Genomic DNA, 22,733 nt, shown 5'->3' with positions numbered 1-22,733 from the left:
CCCAAGCCACTCTGCACCCTTGCTCCCCCTGCTTCCTCCATCAATTCCCTGCCTCTCCTTGACTGACAGGACAAGGACAAGAGTCCTGGGTAGTCATCACACCTAGCCCTGTCAATCAAGAAGGAGAGGGAGAGACTGGAAAAGAAGTTAGAGCAAGAATGAACAGAGTAGCTTGGGCCCGCCCTCTGTGCACTTAACTGCTCATTTGCATATGGATTAAGAAGTTGGGCTTTCTCCAGAAAGGATCACTAAGTGAAATGTATCATTACAATTAGCTGTGCTAGCCCTACAAGGCAGTGCCTGGTTAAACAGTAAATTTCCTGATGGGCTTCCTTTAAGTTAATCTAACTAGGTTGACATGTCTCATAATTAAGACACAACTTCACATTTAAAAAAAAAGTTCACATTCATGATAAAGTCAACTGGAAATTTTTGCCTTGCTGGAAAAATCAGAACTAAGCTTCCGCATCACTTCTGCATGGCTCATTCCGGCCATTTCTTTCTTTGTAGACCCATAGTTCTCTTTAACAAATTTTGCAAATGGAGTAAGCTGATAAACAGAGGGACTTCCGTCTTTTCGGGATGTGGTCTGTAGCACAAGTGTTCCCTTACATAAAGCACAGACAAATTTCTCTGTGTCTAGAGACTTTGAGTGGCGTCCAATTCTAGAGAGGAAAGGGTCATTGGTTAGTAGGCACAAATTAGGCAAGGTTGAGTAAGAAAATTTGGTATTTGACTGCATTTACACATAGCTAGAGGATGGGAAAATTATGTATTCTAAGTATTTCTGGCTATGCATTCCATAGTTGTGCTAAAATTAGACAAAACTTGTGTATTTTGTCAGTCTGCTACTTCAACCTGTTGCCTCCAAGCCAATTCATGGAGGCAATTAATGTAGAAATTGATGAAACTAAGGCAGGATTGAACAAACTTGATCAGTTATTTTATTGACAACACATTAACTGTACTTTTCCTTTCATCAGGTAATGACCATATGGCTGTGTAATACAAGATGCCCCCTCCTGGACTCATTAGGTAAGCCTACTCTTAGTATTCCGCTTACTTCACTTTGACATCTGCAAACCTTGAAGACACAAGGAATGAAATTACAGGATCATTTGTAACATTCTTCATGAAAATACTTTGTTTCCAAGTATCAACTATATGGAAAATTAGAGCAACCTCCCTAGAATCCTTTAGACTAGATTAGAGTCTTTCACACAGTTTATCACTGTCTACGATACAATTTTCATTTTACTCTTCTTGGCCGGTGTATCAGATCATAGCAGCTTGCTTGTGGTAAGTTTGTTAGCACTTAATGCTTTTTCAATAATGTTAACACTCAGTAAACAGACACTGCTCTTCAATTTGAAATAGGCATAGTTAGTTCTTACAATCTTGCCTACTTCTACTGTATAACCCTGCAGATCTAGTGAGGCGCCTATAAAATGGAAAAGAAAAAAAAAAAATCCTCAAGCTATATAGTAGGGCTGAGCTTCAGTCTCATTAGATCTTGTCAGTGTAGAACAGAAGCCATCCAACTGGTTCTGCTCTCAAACAGTTCACGGATCAGATTAAAGGGGTTACCCAGGAATGCATATTGATGACCTATCCTCACGATGGGTCATCATTATCACATCGAGGGTCCGAGTCCCAGCACCCCTGCTGATCAGCTGTTTTGGGGAGCCCCCCATGATCACAGGAGCTCTAGACTCCTACAATCTGATATTGATGACCTACCCTGAGGATAGGGCATCAATATAAATTCCCAGATAACCTCTTTAGGGCACTATTAGATTGCCTAATAGTTTTCCCACTCAGTATGTTAATACTGAGCATAGGTACAGGGAGGAGACGACGCCAGGGTTTCTCAATGGGCATCTCCTTCCTGGCTGTGCCGCGGTCCAATCACAGCAGAGAGCGTCAACAGCCAGGGAGAAAAAAAATAAAAATACGAAAAAAAAAAAAATAAGAAAAGCTCACCTTCTCCCTGGCTGTTGCGCTCTCCACCGTGATATGATCGCGGTACAGCCAAGGAGGAGGAGACGCCCATTAAGAAACCCTGGCATTGTCTCCTCCCTGTACCGATGCTCAGTATTAACATACGAAACAGGAAAACTACAGGGGGGCACAGCGGGCGTAGAAGCGATATTTTAAAAAAATGTAATAAAAAAAAACAAAAAAAAAAAACAGGCAGGGGAGTACCCCGCATGTAAAAAAAGGTATTAATCTAGAATAAAAAACAAACATGAAATGTCCTCTTTAACCCCTTAAGGGGCTCATTTTCACCTTAAGGACCAGGCCATTTTTTGCAAATCTGACCTGTGTCCCTTTATGTGGTGATAACTTTAAAGGGATTCTGTCACCAGGATTAACGATATAGCGATATTTATATGTGCCATTAGTCTCCATGCAGTGTTTAAAATGATCCCACTGTTTATGCTATGTGTGTGTTAGATTCTTATAAAAACCGATCTTATTGATATGTAAATCACCTCTGTCAGGATCCCAAGTGGTTGTCCCACGATCTGTTGGAGCCCAGCCGCGCCCATCGATCCGGAGCCCAGCACCGCCTCCCACCACCCAATTTATTCACTCCATTATCCCTGACGTCAGTTATTCTCAGTGCCGTAATCTCGCACAGAGGGAGCCAGCGCATGTGCCGTTGACTCGAAGCCAGTGCCAGTAGTCCGCACGGGCGCAGACTACAGTGTCCACTGCGCCAGATTACGCCACTGAGAAGAACTGACGTCAGGGATAGTGGAGTGAATAAATTTAAGTGGTAGGCGGTGCTGGAATCCGGATCGATGGGCGCGGCTGGGCGCCAACATATACACTGCGTGCAGAATTATTAGGCAAATGAGTATTTTGACCACATCATCCTCTTTATGCATGTTGTCTTACTCCAAGCTGTATAGGCTCGAAAGCCTACTACCAATTAAGCATATTAGTTGATGTGCATCTCTGTAATGTGAAGGGGTGTGGTCTAATGACATCAACACCCTATATTAGGTGTGCATAATTATTAGGAAACTTCCTTTCCTTTGGCAAAATGGGTCAAATGAAGGACTTGAGAGGCTCAGAAAAGTCAAAAATAGTGAGATATCTTGCAGAGGGATGCAGCACTCTTAAAATTGCAAAGCTTCTGAAGCGTGATCATCGAACAATCAAGCGTTTCATTCAAAATAGTCAACAGGGTCGCAAGAAGCGTGTGGAAAAACCAAGGCGCAAAATAACTGCCCATGAACTGAGAAAAGGCAAGCGTGCAGCTGCCAAGATGCCACTTGCCACCAGTTTGGCCATATTTCAGAGCTGCAACATCACTGGAGTGCCCAAAAGCACAAGGTGTGCAATACTCAGAGACATGGCCAAGGTAAGAAAGGCTGAAAGACGACCACCACTGAACAAGACACACAAGCTGAAACGTCAAGACTGGGCCAAGAAATATCTCAAGACTGATTTTTCTAAGGTTTTATGGACTGATGAAATGAGAGTGAGTCTTGATGGGCCCGTGGCTGGATTGGTAAAGGGCAGAGAGTTCCAGTCCGACTCAGACGCCAGCAAGGTGGAGGTGGAGTACTGGTTTGGGCTGGTATCATCAAAGATGAGCTTGTGGGGCCTTTTCGGGTTGAGGATGGAGTCAAGCTCAACTCCCAGTCCTACTGCCAGTTTCTGGAAGACACCTTCTTCAAGCAGTGGTACAGGAAGAAGTCTGCATCCTTCAAGAAAAACATGATTTTCATGCAGGACAATGCTCCATCACACGCGTCCAAGTACTCCACAGCGTGGCTGGCAAGAAAGGGTATAAAAGAAGAAAATCTAATGACATGGCCTCCTTGTTCACCTGATCTGAACCCCATTGAGAACCTGTGGTCCATCATCAAATGTGAGATTTACAAGGAGGGAAAACAGTACACCTCTCTGAACAGTGTCTGGGAGGCTGTGGTTGCTGCTGCATGCAATGTTGATGGTGAACAGATCAAAACACTGACAGAATCCATGGATGGCAGGCTTTTGAGTGTCCTTGCAAAGAAAGGTGGCTATATTGGTCACTGATTTGTTTTTGTTTTCTTTTGAATGTCAGAAATGTATATTTGTGAATGTTGAGATGTTATATTGGTTTCACTGGTAAAAATAAATAATTGAAATGGGTATATATTTGTTTTTTGTTAAGTTGCCTAATAATTATGCACAGTAATAGTCACCTGCACACACAGATATCCCCCTAAAATAGCTAAAACTAAAAACAAACTAAAAACTACTTCCAAAAATATTCAGCTTTGATATTAATGAGTTTTTTGGGTTCATTGAGAACATGGTTGTTGTTCAATAATAAAATTAATCCTCAAAAATACAACTTGCCTAATAATTCTGCACTCCCTGTAACGTGGGACAACCCCTTGGGCTCCTGACACAGGTGATTTACATATTAAGATAGATTCTTATAAAAAAAACTAACACAGAGAGCATAAACAATGGGATCATTTTAAACACTGCATGGAGACTAATGGGCACATATAAATATCGCTATATCGTTATTCCTGGTGACAGAATCCCTTTAAAACGCTTAGACTTATCCAAGCCATTCTGAGATCGTTTTTTCGTCACATATTGTACTTCATGACACTGGTAAAATGGAGTAAAAAAATGCATTTTTATTTATAAAAAAAAAATAGCAAACCTCAAAAATTTGAAAAAATTTGCAAATTTCCAAGTTTCAATTTCTCTACTTCTATAATACATAGTAATACCTAGAAAAATAGTTATAACTTTACATTCCCCATATGTCTACTTCATGTTAGGATCATTTTGGGAATGACATTTTATTTTTTGGTGACGTTACAAGGCTTAGAAGTTTAGAAGCAAAACTTGAAATTTTTCAGAAGTTTTTAAAAACAAAACCCACTTTTTAAAGGACCAGTTCAGGTCTGAAGTCACTTTGTGAGGCTTACATAATAGAAACCACCCAAAAATGACCCCATTCTAGAAACTACACCCCTCAAAACTGATTTTACAAACGTAGTCAACCCTTTAGGTGTTCCACAAGAGTTAGGCCTCTTTCACACTACAGTATGTCCATTTCAGTGTTTTGCGTTCCGTTTTTCACGGATCCGTTTTTCAGTTTTTTTTGTTTCCGTTTCGGTTCCGTTTTTCCGTTCTTCCGTATGGCATATACAGTATACAGTAATTACATAGAGAAAATTGGGCTGGGCATAACATTTTCAATAGATGGTTCAGCAAAAAACGGAACGGAAACGGAAGACATACGGATGCATTTCCGTATGTGTTCCGTTTTTTTTGCGGACCCATTGACTTTAATGGAGCTACGGAACGTGATTTGCGGCCAAATATAGGACATGTTCTATCTTTCAACGGAACGGAAAAACGGAAATACGGAAACGGAATGCATACGGAACACATTCCGTTTTTTTTTGCGGAATCATTGAAATTAATGGTTCCGTATACGGACCGTATACGGAATGCAAAAAACGGACCGCAAAACGGAAAAAAAAAACGATAGTGTGAAAGAGGCCTTAATGGTAAATGGAGATAAAACTTTGGGCAAATTTTCCATTTTAATTCATTTCTTCCACTAACAAAGCAAGGGTTAACATAGAGCAACCAAAAATCGTATGTACCCTACAATAGTACCAACAAAACTGCCACCTTATCCCTTAGTTTCCAAAATGGGGTCACTTTTTTGGAGTTTCTACTCTAGGGGTGCATCAGGGGGCTTCAAATGGGACATGGTGTCTAAAAACCAATCCAGCAAAATCTGCCTTCCAAAAACCAAATGGCGTTCCTTTCCTTCTGCACCCTGCTGTGTGCCCGTACAGCAGTTTAAGACCACATATGGGGTGTTTTTGTAAACTACAGAATCAGGGCAATAAATATTGAGTTTTGTTTGGCTGTTATCCCTTGCTTTGTTACTGGAAAAAAATGGATTAAAATGGAAAATTTGCCAAAACAGCCGTTTTGGCACAGTTAATTTTTTTATTATTTACAACGTTCATCTGACAGGTTTGATCATGTGCTATTTTTATAGAGCAAGTTCTTACGGACGCGTTGATACCCAATATGTATACCTTTTTTTATTTAGGTTTTGCACAATATTTTTGAAACAATTAAAAAATCTTGTTTTAGTGTCTCCATAGTCTGAGAGTCAGTTGTCTCAGGTTGGGTATCATTTTTGCGGGATGAGATGACGGTTAGATTGGCACTATTTTGGGGTGCATATGGCTTTGATCACTTGCTATTACACTTGTTGTGATGTAAGGTGACAAAAAAAATGGCTTTGACAGTTTATTTTTATACGGTGTTCACCTCAGGGTTTAGGTCATGTGGTATTTTATAGAGCAGGTTCTTACGGACACAGCGATACCCAATATATGTACTTTTATTTTTTTATGTTTAACATAAAAAAGCATTTTTGAAACAAAAAATAAATAAAATCATGTTTTAGTCTTAGAGTCATAGTTTTTTTTATTTTTTGGGCCATTGTCTCATGTAGGGGCTCATTTTTTGCAGGATGAGGAGACGTTTGATTGGCACTATTTTGGCGTACGTACGACCTTTTTGGGAAGTAAGGTGGGCAAAATTATAATATCATAGTTTTTATTTTTTTATGGTGTTCACAGTGCGGGGAAAGTAACATGACAGTTTTATAGATCAGGTCGTTACGGACGCGGTGATATCAAACATGTGTAGGGAATTTATAATTTTTTTTTAATCAGTGATGAGTGTTTTTTTATTTTTTTCACTTTTTTTTTACCCAGACCCACTTGGTTCTTGAAGATGCAGTGGGTGATGTCTGTATAATACAGTACACTATATAGTGTACTGTACTGTATTTTCACCTTAGTCTGATCAGACTTCTGCCTTTAGCAGAAGTCTGATCAGCACCATGGTCAGCCGGTAGCCTGTGAAGGCGTCCGGTTGCCATGGTAACCATCACTCGCTGCCACAACAGAGCAGCGGGTGATGGGGAGGGAGGGGGGACCCCTTCCCTCTGTGATCCGGTCAAGAATCAGGGGCTAAAAAAAAGGCACAGTAGCCCCCGATGGGAGAGGGAGGGAGCTCCCTCCCCATTAACCTCTTCCATACAGCGGTCCAGGCATGGAAGGGGTTAAACAGCTGACATCTGTGTGATGATGTCAGCCGTTTCAAACAGACTGTCATCCTGAGAGAGGGGGGCGGGCGGATTATTGCGTGCGTGCGCACCCCCCCAGCACCGCCCTCTGGAATATGCATACTCTGTGGAAATACAGTCCCTGGGAAGCAAAGGAGCTGTGAGATGGTGGGAGAGCTGCCTGCTGTATTGTCTTGAGGATTTCCGTGAGCCTATTAACCCACCTCTTCTGAAATTTGATGCTACCCAACAATATTAACCATTATTCGCTTTTCGCATACTAACTGGTTTTACTAACTGGATATACAGTGCCTTGCAAAAGTATTCACCCCCTTGACTTTTTTCCTATTTTATTACATTACAGCCTTAAGTTCAATGTTTATTTAATCTGAATTTTATGTGATGGATCAGAACACAATAGTCTAAGTTCTAGACTAAGTAACCAATTACCTTCAGAAGTCACAATTAGTGAAATGATGTCCACCTGTGTGCAATCTACGTGTCACATGATCTGTCATTACATATACACACACATGCCTTTTTTTGAAAGGCCCCAAAGGCTGCAACACCTAAGCAAGAGGCATCACTAACAAAACACTGCCATGAAGACTAAGGAACTCTCCAAACAAGTAAGGGACAATGTTGTTGAGAAGTACTTCTACTTCAACAACATTGTCCCTTCTCCTGGACGCATCCGTGCGTCATCTCGCGAGACGCGAGATTTCCTGTGAACGCGCGCACACAGGATCGGAAGGTAAGCAGGTGGATCTCCAGCCTGCCAGCGGCGATCATTCGCTGGCAGGCTGGAGATGCGATTTTTTTTTAACCCCTAACAGGTATATTAGACGCTGTTTTGATAACAGCGTCTAATATACCTGCTACCTGGTCCTCTGGTGGTCCCTTTTGTTTGGATCGACCACCAGAGGACACAGGTAGCTCAGTAAAGTAGCACCAACCACCACTACACTACACCCCCCCTGTCACTTATTAACCCCTTATGAACCCCTGATAACCCCATATAGACTCCCTGATCAACCCCCTGTCATTGATCACCCCCCTGTCATTGATCAGCTCCCTGTAAGGCTCCATTCAGACGTCCGTATGATTTTTACGGATCCACTGATACATGGATCGGATCCGCAAAATGCATATGGACATCTGAATGCAGCCTTACAGGGGGGTGATCACCACATATAGACTCCCTGATCACCCCCCTGTCATTGATCACCCCCGTCAGGCTGCATTCAGATGTCCGTATGATTTTTACGGATCCACTGATACATGGATCAGATCCGCAAAACACATACGGACATGTGAATGGAGCCTTATAGGGGGTAATCAATGACAGGGGGGTGATCACCCCATATAGACTCCCTGATCACCCCCCTGTCATTGATTAATGCCCCCCCTGTAAGGCTCCATTCAGACATTTTTTTGGCCCAAGTTAGCGGAAATTATATTTTTTTTTCTTACAAAGTCTCATATTCCACTAACTTGTGTCAAAAAATAAAATCTCACATGAACTCACCATACCCCTCACGGAATCCAAATGCGTAAAAACTTTTAGACATTTATATTCCAGACTTCTTCTCACGCTTTAGGGCCCCTAGAATGCCAGGGCAGTATAAATACCCCACATGTGACCCCATTTTGGAAAGAAGACACCAAGGTATTCCGTGAGGGGCATATTGAGTCCATGAAAGATTGAAATTTTTGTCCCAAGTTAGCGGAAAGGGAGACTTTGTGAGAAACCCATGCTGGGTGAGATAAATATCTTGGTCAAATGCCAACTTTGTATAAAAAAAAAATGGTAAAAGTTGTCTTTTGCCGAGATTTCTCTCACCCTGCACGAGTATATGTAAAAAGACACCCCAAAACACATTCACCAACTTCTCCTGAATACGGCGATACCACATGTGTGACACTTTTTTGCAGCCTAGGTGGGCAAAGGGGCCCACATTCCAAAGAGCACCTTTCGGATTTCACAGGTCATTTACCTACTTACCACACATTAGGGCCCCTAGAATGCCAGGGCAGTATAACTACCCCACAAGTGACCCCATTTTGGAAAGAAGACACCCCAAGGTATTCCGTGAGGGGCATGGCGAGTTCCTAGAATTTTTTATTTTTTGTCACAAGTTAGCGGAAAATGATGATTTTTTTTTTTTTCTTACAAAGTCTCATATTCCACTAACTTGTGACAAAAAATAAAAACTTCCATGAACTCACTATGCCCATCAGCGAATACCTTGGGGTGTCTTCTTTCCAAAATGGGGTCACTTGTGGGGTAGTTATACTGCCCTGGGATTCTAGGGGCCCTAATGTGTGGTAAGTAGTTTGAAATCAAAATCTGTAAAAAAAAAATGGCCGGTGAAATCCGAAAGGTGCTCTTTGGAATGTGGGCCCCTTTGCGCATCTAGGCTGCAAAAAAGTGTCACACATCTGGTATCCCCGTACTCAGGAGAAGTTGGGCAATGTGTTTTGGGGTGTCTTTTTACATATACCCATGCTGGGTGAGATAAATATCTTGGCAAACGACAACTTTTCCCATTTTTTTATACAAAGTTGGCATTTGACCGAGATATTTATCTCCCTGCTCAGACATCTCCACTGCGCCTGCGCCGATGACATCATAGTGCTCCAAAGAACAGGCGCAGTGGAGATGTCTGAGCAGGGAAGCGGTCAGACATTCACTGCGCATGCGCCGAACAGAGACGCGCACGGAGAGGATCGCATTCAGCAGGAGATGGGCAGGCTGGAGGGACGCGCTGGGCGGCGGCAGTTTATGAAGGTAGACTGAGCCTCTAGGTGCTAATGACACCCCCATAGCACCTAGAGGCTCATTAGCATATAGATATAAGTTGTTATTTTAGCAAAACGGCTGCCCCAAAACCTATCATATTAGGATGGTTTGTTAGAGCAGACACTAGCGGATCGCTAGTGTCTGACACCTAAATATGTGATACGAAGTGATAGAAACCCTTTAAAGGAGAGACATGGCAGTAAGGGAGGAAAGTATGATTAAACAAAAGCCTCAGGAAGCAAATAAAGCATGGCAGGTAGCATCTAAGCACAGAATAAGGAGCTTTTTGTTAGATCAAGAAGGTACTGGGAAGGGGGTAAACCAGGCAAGCTCCTATCCAGAATAATTAATAAGCGGGAAATAGTGGCAAATATAGCGATGATTAGGGATAAGGAGGGCATAACATATATAGTCACCCACAAAAGATTATGGGGGTGTTTAAGGATTATTATGCAGACTTGTACTCTACACAAACCCGGTTAGATCATTGTAGACTGAGGGGCTTTTTGAAGGATATATTAATATTCCCAAACTTAATACCACCCAGCAGGAATGCTTGGATCGACCCATCTCATTAAATGAGGTGTTCTCTGCAATAACTGAATCTCCAATGGGGAAAGCAGCAGGCCCAGACGGATTACCCATGGAGTTATACAAGTTAGATGGGGAGTTTTGGGCAAAAAATTATTGGAGGTTTTTTCATATTCAAAACAAATGGCTTATTTGCCTGACTCAATGGGGGAAGCAATGATTATTTTGTTTCTCAAAGAGGGTAAGGATAGTTTAGACCCAGGTTCTTATCGTCCAATATCTTTAATGAATAATGACCAAGATCCTGACTAGGATTTTGGTGAAAAGACTGAAAGGAGTAATTACAAAGTTGGTACATTCAGACCAAAACAGATTTATCCCTGGAAGGTCCACATCCTTTAACCTTTTCAGGATTTTCGCTAATTTGCAATGGGTGGGGGAGGATCCTGGTCAGTGTGCTGTCCTGTCAGTGGATGCGTCAAAAGCTTTTGAGAGTGTGGAATCTGATTTTCTATGGGAAATATTAGACCAGTTTGCTGTTAGACCCGAATTTAAGACGTGGTTGAGGATTATTAATAGGGCTCCGACAGCGTGTATTTTTGTCAACGTCAGCTGTCTGTTTTAACATTGAAAAGGGGGGTGAGACAGGGTTGTCCTCTCTCCCCCTTACTTTATTGCCCCAGCTGTTGAACCACTAGTGGCAAAAAAAATAAAAATCAGACAAGATCCAGATTTTGGGGGATTTGGGGTCGGCGAATAAAATCTCTATGCAGATCTCCTTTTCTTCTTGGGGGATGCTAACAAAGATCTGGACTATGTTACGACAGTAATGAGCGAGTTTGGGGCACTCTCGGGTATTGTTATAAATTGGAATAAGTAAATTTTATTACCATTGAGTGAGAAAGTGAAGATAAAACATCAACAATTAAGGATATTGGATCCCCGTGACAGTTTTAAATATTTGGGATTAGAAACAAAAGACCCCTTTAGATTTATAGATCTTAATTTGTTGCCGCTGTTACGGAAGATTAAAGAAAGGATCAGGATATGGAACAAACTTCCCATAGATAAAGCTGACAGGATAGGCATTATTGATTTTACTACCCCAAATACTGTATATTATTAGGAACCGCCCCATTGTGTTGGGTAAATCTGTTTTTACAGAAATGGAGAAATTAGTCAACGCTTTGCTATGGGCAGGTAAGAGTTAAGAAAAAAATTAAGCTGCTTTACTAAGGCCTATGATCAATGAGGTCTGAAGGTACCAGATATGAAGCTTTATTATTTAGCGGTTAATATATCGCATGGATAATGAAATGGTGGATTTATTAAAATACCTGGTGGGTAATAGTGTAGGTCGCCTCCCAAATATGTCTGCACTACTTGAATCAAGAACTATATAACAGAGGGGCATATACTGTATGTTTCCTATGGTGAAAGAGGTAATGGAGAATTGGACTATGATGAAACGACACTTGGGAGTGGAGGGAATCACATGTCATACTCTTTTGGTACAATAAGGCACTGGGTGATAGTACAGCTAATCACAGTGGAGAGAGCTTGAATAGCAAGATTGCTTGGGAAAGCGATATTGGTCTCCTAACAGATGAACAATGGAAGGGCTTCTGGCAAGCGAGCAACTATTTGAGGAATCCATCACAGAGTTACCCAATTTATGATTTTACGTTGGTTATATGTGACCCCTAAATGGCTCCAGAGAGTTTCAGCAGGTACTGTAAATGCAGAGTAGATTTGATTAATGTGTGGTGGCAGTGTCCAAAAATACAACCCTTCTGGAAAGGATTAATTGAAGTGATCGGAGATGCTTCTTCCATTAATTTGCCTATGACGTGTTCTATTTGCATCTTGGGAGAAATTCCCCTTAAATTAACAAAAGATAATAGGCTTATGCTTTATAAATCCCTTTTTTTTAGCTCGGTTAGCGGTAGCTAGAAGATGGATGAGAACTGAGGCTCCCGCTGTTAGGGAGTAGATAAATGATGAATTTAAAAACAGGTCCATCAAAAAAGCAGGTTACATCAAATTAAAAAAAATGCAAGCCTATGAAAATACGGAGTAATTGGAACAACTTTCTGGATATGATAAACGGCTATTTATTTTATTTTTTTTGTTTTTTGCTCCTCTTTGCTCTTGGGGTGGGTTTAGGCTGTTTTATTAATCATAAAATATACTATGAATGTTGCATATATGGTATTTGTACAATTTTATTGCTGGAATAAAACATTTTTAAGAAAAGAAGAAATAAATAAAAAAGTCAAGCGAGTGTTTGCTCGTTCATTGGCTGAAAGATTAAACAGGCCAATTATTGGGAACACCATTTAATATGAATTGCTGCTATTTAATTTGCAGGGAATGTCAGCGGTTGAGTCATATTTAACTCCCAGACAGCATCCAAGTTGCTCACATTTACCTTTCCTGCCTATTCGTTTGCACTCAATGTTGTCTAACAATACATACTATATAAATGTTAAAAATAATTCCTAAACGTACGAATATGTTAAATCTTTAACATAAATCTTGAAACTTAAAGGATAACTGTCACATTTAGACCCTAATTTCAATTTTCATATATGTACTTTGTAATAACATGATATTCCAGAATCAGTTACTATTAGACTGACTTACCCCATATTTAATAAGATTCAGCCCTTAGCAACCAATCTCACTATTCAGTTAAAGGGAACCTGTCACCGGGATTTTGGGTATAGAGCTGAGGACATGGGTTGCTAGATGGCCGCTAGCACATCCGCAATATCCAGTCCCCATAGCTCTGTGTGCTTTTATTGTGTAAAAAAAACGATTTGATACATATGCAAATTAACCTGAGATGAGTCAGAGCTTGAAAATATGACTCTTCTCTGGTCACACAAGTAAGATATGACTCTTATGTTAATTTGCATATGTATCAAATCGTTTTTTTTTTACACAATAAAAGCACAGAGAGCTATGGGGACTGGGTATTGCGGATGTGCTAGTGGCCATCTAGCAACCCATGTCCTCAGCTCTATACACACAATCCCAGTGACAGGTTCCCTTTAAGATGGCCGCCACTGCCCTCACCCTGAGGCTAATCCCGCCTGCCCTTACTAGCCAGTAACAATAGCCCCCCAAAAGTGTCAGTAACCAGAGCTCTCCCCCTAAAGGGTTAATCTCCTGCAGCACAAAGGGGTCCTCTTACCACATGTTGCTTTCATTTATACACTGAGCAGATCTCCCTTCACTGTTGTGCGCTGGTTCAACTCTGCATTCTCCAGCTCTGCTGAGTGAGGGAGCGTCTGCCAAGCGCAGGGACAGTGAGAAGTGCACACAGCCCAGGCACTGTTATCAGCTGCTGGGGAGGACCTGGCTTTAATCATTTATTTACAGTCCCTGGCTGTCAGCAATCTGACCTTGCACGCAGCCTGCTTCTGCGTGCTCAGTCCTTCAACAGATAGACGGACCATGCCTAGCAACCCTATTTTAAGCACAGGTAAAAGTAGGCAGTACAGGGAACAAAAATGTGGAATTAAGGGGTAATTGAATACACAGTGAAAAGTTGAAATAGGGCCACCAAGGAGATATTACCACAATCCAATACTCCAAATTTAAAAAAAAAAAAAAAAAAAATATGACAGTTATACTTTAAATTAACCCCTTAAGGACCGGGCTCATTTTCACCTTAAGGACCAGGCCATTTTTTGCAAATCTGACCAGTGTCACTTTAAGTGCTCATAACTTTAAAACGCTTTGACTTATCCAGGCCATTCTGAGATTGTTTTTTCGTCACATATTGTACTTCATGACACTGGTAAAATGAAGTCAAAAAAATTATTTTTTTTGCACAAAAAAATACCTAATTTACCAAAAATTTGAAAAAAATTAGCAAATTTCAAAGTTTCAGTTTCTCTACTTCTGTAATACATAGTAATACCCCAAAAAATTGTGATGACTTTACATTCCCCATATGTCTACTTCATGTTTGAATTGTTTTGGGAATGATATTTTATTTTTTGGGGATGTTATAAGGCTTAGAAGTTTAGAAGCAAATCTTGAAATTTTTCAGAAATTTACAAAAACTCAATTTTTAGCGACCAGTTCAGGTCTGAAGTCACTTTGCGAGGCTTACATAATAGAAACCACCCAAAAATGACCCCATCTAAGAAACTACACCCCTCAAGGTATTCAAAACTGATTTTGCATACATTGTTAACCCTTTAGGTGTTGCACAAGAGTTATTGGCAAATGGGGAGGAAATTTGAGAATTTCATATTTTTGTCAAAATTTTCATTTTAACCCATTTTTTCCACTAACAAAGCAAGGGTTAACAGCCAAACAAGATTGTATCTTTATTTCCCTGACTCTGCCGTTTACAGAAACACCCAATATGTGACCGTAAACTACTGTACGGCCACACAGCGGGGCGTAGAGTGAAAGGTGCGCCGTTTGGTTTTTGGAAGGCTGATTTTTATGGACTGGTTTTTTGACACCATGTCCCATTTGAAGCCCCCTGATGCAACCCTAGAGGAGAAACTCCCTAAAAGTGACCCCATCTAAGAAACTACACCCCTCAAGGTATTCAAAACTGATTTTACATACGTCGTTAACCCTTTAGGTGTTGCACAAGAGTTATTGGCAAATGGGGATGAAATTTGAGAATTTCATTTTTTTGCCTAATTTTCAATTTTAACCCATTTTTTCCACTAACAAAGCAAGGGTTAACAGCCAAACAAGATTGTATCTTTATTGCCCTGACTCTGCCGTTTACAGAAACACCCCATATGTGGCCGTAAACTACTGTACGGGCACACAGTAGGGCGTAGAGTGAAAGGTGCGCGGTTTGGTTTTTGGAAGCCAGATTTTGCTGGACTGGTTTTTTGACACCATGTCCCATTTGAAGCCCCCCTGATGCACCCCTAGATTAGAAATTCCATAAAAGTGACCCCATCTAAGAAACTACACCCCTCAAGCTATTCAAAACTGATTTTACAAACTTTGTTAACCCTTTAGGTGTTGCACAAGATTTAATGGAAAATAGAGACACAATTTCAAAATTTCACATTTTTGGCAGATTTTCCATTTTAATATTTTTTTTCCAGTTACAAAGCAAGGGTTAACAGCCAAACAAAACTCAATATTTATGGCCCTTATTCTGTAGTTTACAGAAACACCCCATATGTGGTCGTAAACTGCTGTACGGGCACACGGCAGGGCGCAGAAGGAAAGGAATTCCATACGGTTTTTGGAAGGCAGGTTTTGCTGGACTGTTTTTTTTGACACCATGTCCCATTTGAAGCCCCCCTGATGCACCCCTAGAGTAAAAACTCCAAAAAAGTGACTCCATTTTAGAAACTACGGGATAGGGTGGCAGTATTGTTGGTACTAGTTCAGGGTACATATGATTTTTGGTTGCTCTATATTACACTTTTTGTGCAGCAAGGTAACAAGAAATAGCTTTTTTGGCACTTTTTTTTTTGTTATTTACAACATTCATCTGACAGGTTAGATCATGGGGTAATTTTATAGAGCAGGTTGTCACGGACGCGGAGATACCTAATATGTATACAATTTTTTTTATTTATGTAAGTTTTATACAATAACTTCATTTTTAAAACCAAAAAAATGTTTTAGTGTCTCCATATTCTAAGAGCCATAGTTTTTTCAGTTTTTGGGCGATTATCTTGAGTAGGGTCTCATTTTTTGCGGGATGAGATGACGGTTTGATTGGCACTATTTTGGGGTGCATATGACTTTTTGATCGCTTGCTATTACACTTTTTGTGACGTAAGATGGCAAAAAATGGCTTTTTTTACACTGTTTTTATTTTTATTTTTTTTCGGTGGTCATCTGAGGGGTTAGGTCATGTGATATTTTTATAGAGCCGGTCGATACGGACGCGGCGATACCTAATATGTATACTTTTTTTTTATTTATGTAAGTTTTACAGAATGAGTTCATTTTTGAAAAAAAAAAAATCATGTTTTAGTGTCTCCATAGTCTAAGAGCCATAGTTTTTTCAGCTTTTGGGCGATTATCTTGAGTAGGGTCTCATTTTTTGCGGGATGAGATGACGGTTTGATTGGTACTATTTTGGCGTACATGCGACTTTTTTGATCACTTTTATTACCTTTTTTGGGAAGTAAGGTGGGCAAAATTTCAATTTTCTCATAGTTTTTATTTTTTTATTTTTATGGCGTTCACCGTGCGGGGAAAGTAACATGACCATTTTATAGATCAGGTCGTTACAGACGCGGCGATACCTAATATGTGTAGTTTATTTTATTTTTTTAATTTTTATTCAGTGATAAATGTTTTTTTTTTTATCTTAACTTTTTTCACTTTTTTTTACATTTTTGTGACCCAGACCCACTTGGTTCTTGAAGATCCAGTGGGTCTGGTGTCTGTATAATACAGTACAGAACAATATATATTGTTCTGTACTGTATTTTACTTACACTGAACAGATCTGTGCTTTTAGCATAGATCTGTTCAGCACCATGGACAGCAGGACGCCTGAGCAGGCGTCCTGTTGCCATGGGAACCTTCCCCGTCTGCTCAGAACTTCGCAGACGGGGAAGGGTAAGCACGGGGCTGAGGGGGGCTCTCTGGGGGCTCTCTCCCTCTCCATCGGGGGGCTGCAAAGCCACAGCAGCCCCCCGACGGAGAGGGAGGGAGCTCCCTGACCGATGACAGTTAACTTTTTCCATACAGCGGTCCGTACGGACCGCGGTATGGAAAGGGTTAAACGGCTGACATCTTCACAGATGTCAGCCGTTTATACCAGGGTGCCAGCAATGTGCTGGCACCCTGGTACAACCACTAGAAGCCAACGATCGTTCATGGGGAGGCGGGCGGGGGATCGCGATCCTGCCTGCCGCACCGCCCGCCTCCGGCAACGCCCCCACCGCCTGCGACACCCCCCCCGCACCACCCTCCGGCATAAAATCGTGCAGGGGTGCAGGGGGGGGTGAAAAATATTTATTTTAGCCACTCTAAAGTTTCTGATCCCCGCGGTCAGGGACCGCGGCGATCAGAAACTGCAAAAAGCGCAGCAAACCGCAGGTCTGAATTGACCTGCGGTTTGCTGCGATCGCCGATACGGGGGGGGTCAAATGACCCCCCCCTGCATTGTTACGGGATGCCGGCTGAATGATTTCAGCCGAAATCCCGTTCCAATTAACCCCTGGGGCGCCGGAATACAGATTTTAAGTCAGGACGTACCGGTACGTCCTGGGTCCTTAAGGACTCGGGAAATAGGGCGTACCGGTACGTCCTAGGTCCTTAAGGGGTTAAAGGCTATGTACATCTTTGGAAGCTATGTACACTTATTATTGCATTGTACTAATTTTGAGGTAAAAATACATTTAAATTAGTCTTTATTAAAAATATGGTGTCCTTTTTTCTGTACACAGCTGACATGCTCTAGTAGCAGCCTGTGGATTTTGTGTCTTTTCCGTCAGTTGGGGAGCTGAGAGGCTCCTCATCTCTGAGCTTCTAAACACTTATTGTAGCTTAGTTCTTATCTTACTGATAAGAATGTGGCTTAAATAAGTGTTTATGACCTAAGTAAATTTAGAGGTTAGGTTTATTAGATGAGTAAAGAAAGTGAAAGTACCAATCACACAGCTAGGAACAGTTAACCCTTTGAGACAGAACAGCTCAATATATTTAATAAAAGCCTATTAAAAAAAAAAAAAAAAAAAAAAAAGGCAAAAATGTGTAAAATGCTATAAAAATGAAATATATACATTGTACATATGTACATAGCCTTTAAGCAACAGAATAAGTCATTAATCTTTATTCCATAAAAACCTAATCTGTGGCCAGTAAAAGATAGCCCTAACAGGTAACCATAGTATGCTCAATCTAGAGGTACAAAACCACAAAATAATAGTACATATATAGGCTTACCAGTTGTACCATCAAATATATTTGCAACTTACGTGTTTTTGCAACGTGAGCATTCATAGGTGAACTTGTAGTTTATTTCATAAGTGTGACATCGGCTCACCATTGGTAACTCTGGGTGTACAATTGTGGACTTTCGAGCATAAAGTTTCCAGTACTGCCCATGCCCATCTCTTACTCCATTAATGAGCCAAGTGGCAGCATGGCAAATTTCATGGATTAACGTATCTCTGAGTCGATCTAAAGACAAAGACTGTTCTTAGTAAGTGTAAATCAAACTGCTATTGTTCTTTGTTAGCTTCCAACCATATATACACTCCTTAACACTAAACTACAACACCAAGAAGGAAAAGTCCTGGAATTAAAGAAATCACAGGATTCAGACATGTTAATGATATGCAAATTGGAACAAAAATGGAAACAATATTCAAAACATTTGAATTTATTCAGTATCGCACAGAAATACATGCACTTACATGCCATGCTATCAATATAGTTAGTAATGGTTCTGCCATGCTGAATCCACTTGGGCAAGCAAATCATCCGCTGCTGGCAGCTCCCTTTGCAATTGCTGACCAATGATGTCCCAGATGTGCTTAATGGGAGACAAGTCCAGAAACACAGCAGGCCATGGTAACAAGTTTAGGCCACAGGGCTGCTCACAGTAGCACAAACAATATACTGCCTGGAATTGTCCTGTGGAAAAATGGCTCCTGGCAATACCACTGGTTCCACAACAACAACGAAACATTTGTAAAGCGCTTTTCTTCCCGTAGGACTCAAATCGGTTGGTTGCTACTTTGATTTGCATAATCTTACAGCCTGTCCTTAGTGTTGCAATTTCAATGTTGAGGACTGTAGTTAGCAGTAGACTTACCTTTAAAAGCTATAATATATAGGTTATTTTAAACTTACCTGCAGAATCACAAACTTTCTCAGATAACTCTATCCTGGCATAGCGATCCAATGTTTGCTTTTTCTGCCCCGTAACACAATAACCAGCGGTTTTTCTCATCTTTTTATTCCAAGTTATTTCTAAATTCTCAGGAAGCTGAAAAACATAAAAAAGATCACAGACTATATTAAAGGGTTGTCAGATGTCAAAAATAATTTGGAGCAAGGAAACTCTGAAGTCTGGACATTTGCCTATACCCCCTATGCAAAGATAAAACTTATTACTTTATTTCTGTTGAAAGGGTTAACTTAAACTGTTTACTACTGTGTTACAGAGAATATATATATATATATATATATATATATATATATATAAATGTTTGTTTCAGTTTTACATAAAGTATTTTTGAAAAAAATTATGTTTGTGTCTCCATTTTCGGAACACCATATTTTTTTATTTTTCTGCCGATCGCCTTGTGCAGGGGCTAGTTTTTAGCAGGAAGAATTGATTTTTTTATTAGTACCATTTTTAGGTACATATGATTTTTTGATTAATTATTACACTTTACGGGGCAAGGTGACCAAAACATATGTTTAGTTTACCAGTAAACTGCTTTCCAGGAGTCCGGAATGACAGCACCCATGGAGGATGTCCTTATTGGCTTCTGTAGGGACAGGAAAAGAGACAGTTTAAAGGGCCCCTCCCCACCCCCTTTCTCCAGTGTTTATAACTTACTACACCGGATAGGCTGCCACATCTTTATTTTGAGAACAATGTTAATTCACACTGTATACAGTAGCAGTATATACAAACCAATTAGTGTACCGGAAGGAACAAAATGGGGGGGTAGTATTGGGTGCTGTCATTCCGGACTCCTGGAAAGCCGTTTACCGGTAAACTAAACATATGTTTCCAGGACGTCCTCCATGACAGCACCCATGGAGAACTAACAACTTAGAACGTAATATTAGGGGGGGACCACTGCCTGTAGGACCTTACGGCCAAAAGCTAAGTCCTGATTGGCCATTGAGTCCAGTCTGTAGTGTCTGACAAAAGTAGTGGATGAAGACCAGGTTGCTGCCTTGCAGATCTGATCGATGGAAGCTCCGGCTTTCTCCGCCCAGGTTGTAGACATGGCTCTGGTAGAATGAGCCCTCGACGTTATGGGGCAGGACAAATTCTGCAGTCTATAACATTCCCTGATGGTCTCCTTGATCCAGCGGGCTAAAGAGGTCTTAGAGGCTTTGCATCCCTTGTTTCTACCACCGAATTGGATGAAAAGGTTTGCTGACTTTCTCCAAGGTTTCGTCCGCTTGATGTAGGCGTGGACTGTTCTTCTCACATCTAGACAGTGGAACCGCTCCTCCTGTGTGTTTTTGGGGGCGGTACAAAATGAAGGAAGAATTATCTCCTGTTCTCTGTGAAACATTGAGACAACCTTGGGAAAAAAGGAATGATCCAACTTAAGAACCATCCTATCGTCTAGGACCTTCAAAAAGGGTTCCCTAACTGATAGGACCTGAATCTCGCCTATCCTACGAGGAGTAGTGATGGCTAATAAAAACACCGTCTTGAAGGATAGAAGTTTGTCGGAAATATCCTCAATAGGTTCGAAGGGAGAATCACATAAAGCTGTTTAGTACTATATTTAGGTCCCACGTGGGAACAGTTTGTCTTAGGGCGGGACGCATTCTGGAGACTGCTCTGACAAATCTCTTGACCCACCTGTGTTCTGCTAATGGGAAGTCTAAGCAGCTACTTAAGGCTGAGATCTGTACCTTGAGTGTGCTTGGTTTTAAACCCATATCAAACACTCTCTGGAGGAAATCTAGTATGTTGCCTATGGATGGGTTTCTGGACCCTGGATGATTTTGAACTAGCCAAGATGAGAATTTCTTCCATATTTTAAGATATATGGCCAAAGTCACAGGTTTACGGCCTTGTTGCAGCGTTGATATTACCTGATCGGAGAGACCCTTCTTCCTCAGGGTCTGTCTCTCAGGATCCAAGCAGTCAGTCTCAACTTGTTGAGATTGGGATGCTCCAGAGGCCCTTGCGTTAACAGGTCTCTCCTGTCTGGAAGGGGGTACGGATCTTTGACTGACATCTCTTTCAAGATAGGGTACCAGACTCTCTTGGGCCAGTCTGGCGCAATAAGGATCAGAGAGGTGGCACTGGTCCTCATCTTCTTTAAGACTGCCGGGACTAGGGGCAAAGGAGGAAAGGCGTAAGCCAGCTTCATGTCCCAACTCTGGGCTAAGGAGTCTACTGCCACTGGGGTTTAGCGAGTAGAAACAGTCCAGCTGAGAATTTTCCCTGGACGCTGACAGATCTGTCTGAAAACCTGTTTGTTCAGATTCCATTCTCCTGCGTCGATCCTGTGACTGCTTAGGAAGTCGGCTCTCAAGTTTTGAGACCCCTTTAAATGGGTCGCTGAAATGGACAGAACTTCCCTCTCTGCCCATGTGAAGATCTGATCTGCTAGATCCTGAAGGAGCGGGCATCTGGTTCCGCCCTGTCTTTAGATAACATACCGTTGTTATATTGTCGGATATAATCCTGACGTGGTGACCTTTGAGAAGATGTTTGGCTGCTCTCAGAGTCTTCAGCACTGCCTTCAGTTCTCGGTAATTTGAGGATTTTATTCTGTCCTGAAGCACCTAGGAACCCTGGAAGAGATGCTGGTCCACATGCGCGCGCCCCCCCCCAGCCATTCAGACTTGCGTCCGTGGTAACTGTTATGGCTGGAGTCATTCCACGGAACCCCTTTCGCCAAGTTCATTGGTTCTATCCACCAGGACAGGGATTTCATAACTCTGTCTGATAATTTTATCCTGGAGTTCAGAGAGCGGTGGTCTCTGTTCCAGGCTGTCAATACTGCCTCCTGGAGGGTCCTGGAGTGGAATTGGGCCCAAGGTATAATTGAGATACAGGAGGTCATCAGTCCCAGGATCTGCATGGCTTCTCTGATTGAGTGGGTTCTCTTCTTTTTGAACAACTCCATCTTTTGTCTTAAATTGATTTGTTTCCTCTCTGCTAGAAAGGAGTGTTGTATCCTCGTATCCAGGAGAGTGCCCAGAAATTCTTTCCTCGTGTCTGGTACCAGGTCCGATTTTGGATAGTTCACGATCCACCCCAAATCTTTGAATAGGGCTAAAGTCTGAAGGATGTCCCCCTCCAATTTTTTAACTGAATCTGCCATCAGTAAAAAATCGTCCAGGTAGGGCACGATTGTAATTGAACTCTGGCAAAGGTAGGCCATCATTTCTGATACTATCTTTGTGAAGAGACGGGGGGCAGATGAGATCCCGAACGGCAGGCACTGAAATTGGTAGTGAAGGATCTCCTCCTTGTACTTGACCGCAAACCTTAGATACTGTTGATGTTGGAGATGTATGGGGATGTGGTAGTACGCATCCTTGAGGTCCAGTGTGCAAAAGGTGAGCACCTGGAGGGATCAGAGGAGTAGA

General features: G+C 41.5%; 1 protein-coding gene across 1 annotated transcript in view; it reads right to left on the bottom strand.

Moving 5' to 3' along the window:
• Window positions 1–350: 350 nt before the first annotated feature.
• GCNA (germ cell nuclear acidic peptidase) overlaps window positions 351–22,733 on the bottom strand; it is a 61,682-nt gene continuing 39,299 nt past the window's right edge. Inside the window, exons 10-12 of the mRNA XM_040405921.1 lie at window positions 19,284–19,419; window positions 18,404–18,608; window positions 351–665 (exon numbers count right to left, since the gene is read on the bottom strand). Of these exons, the coding sequence (XP_040261855.1) occupies window positions 419–665; window positions 18,404–18,608; window positions 19,284–19,419 (588 nt within the window). The 3' untranslated portion in view covers window positions 351–418. The remainder of the gene's footprint in view (window positions 666–18,403; window positions 18,609–19,283; window positions 19,420–22,733) is intronic.

The sequence above is a fragment of the Bufo bufo genome, chromosome 8, assembly GCF_905171765.1.
Source record: "Bufo bufo chromosome 8, aBufBuf1.1, whole genome shotgun sequence".
Classification (NCBI taxonomy): Eukaryota; Metazoa; Chordata; class Amphibia; order Anura; family Bufonidae; genus Bufo; species Bufo bufo.
The sequence above is the reverse complement of the archived record's forward strand: the minus strand, read 5'-3'. Positions and strand labels throughout refer to the sequence as shown.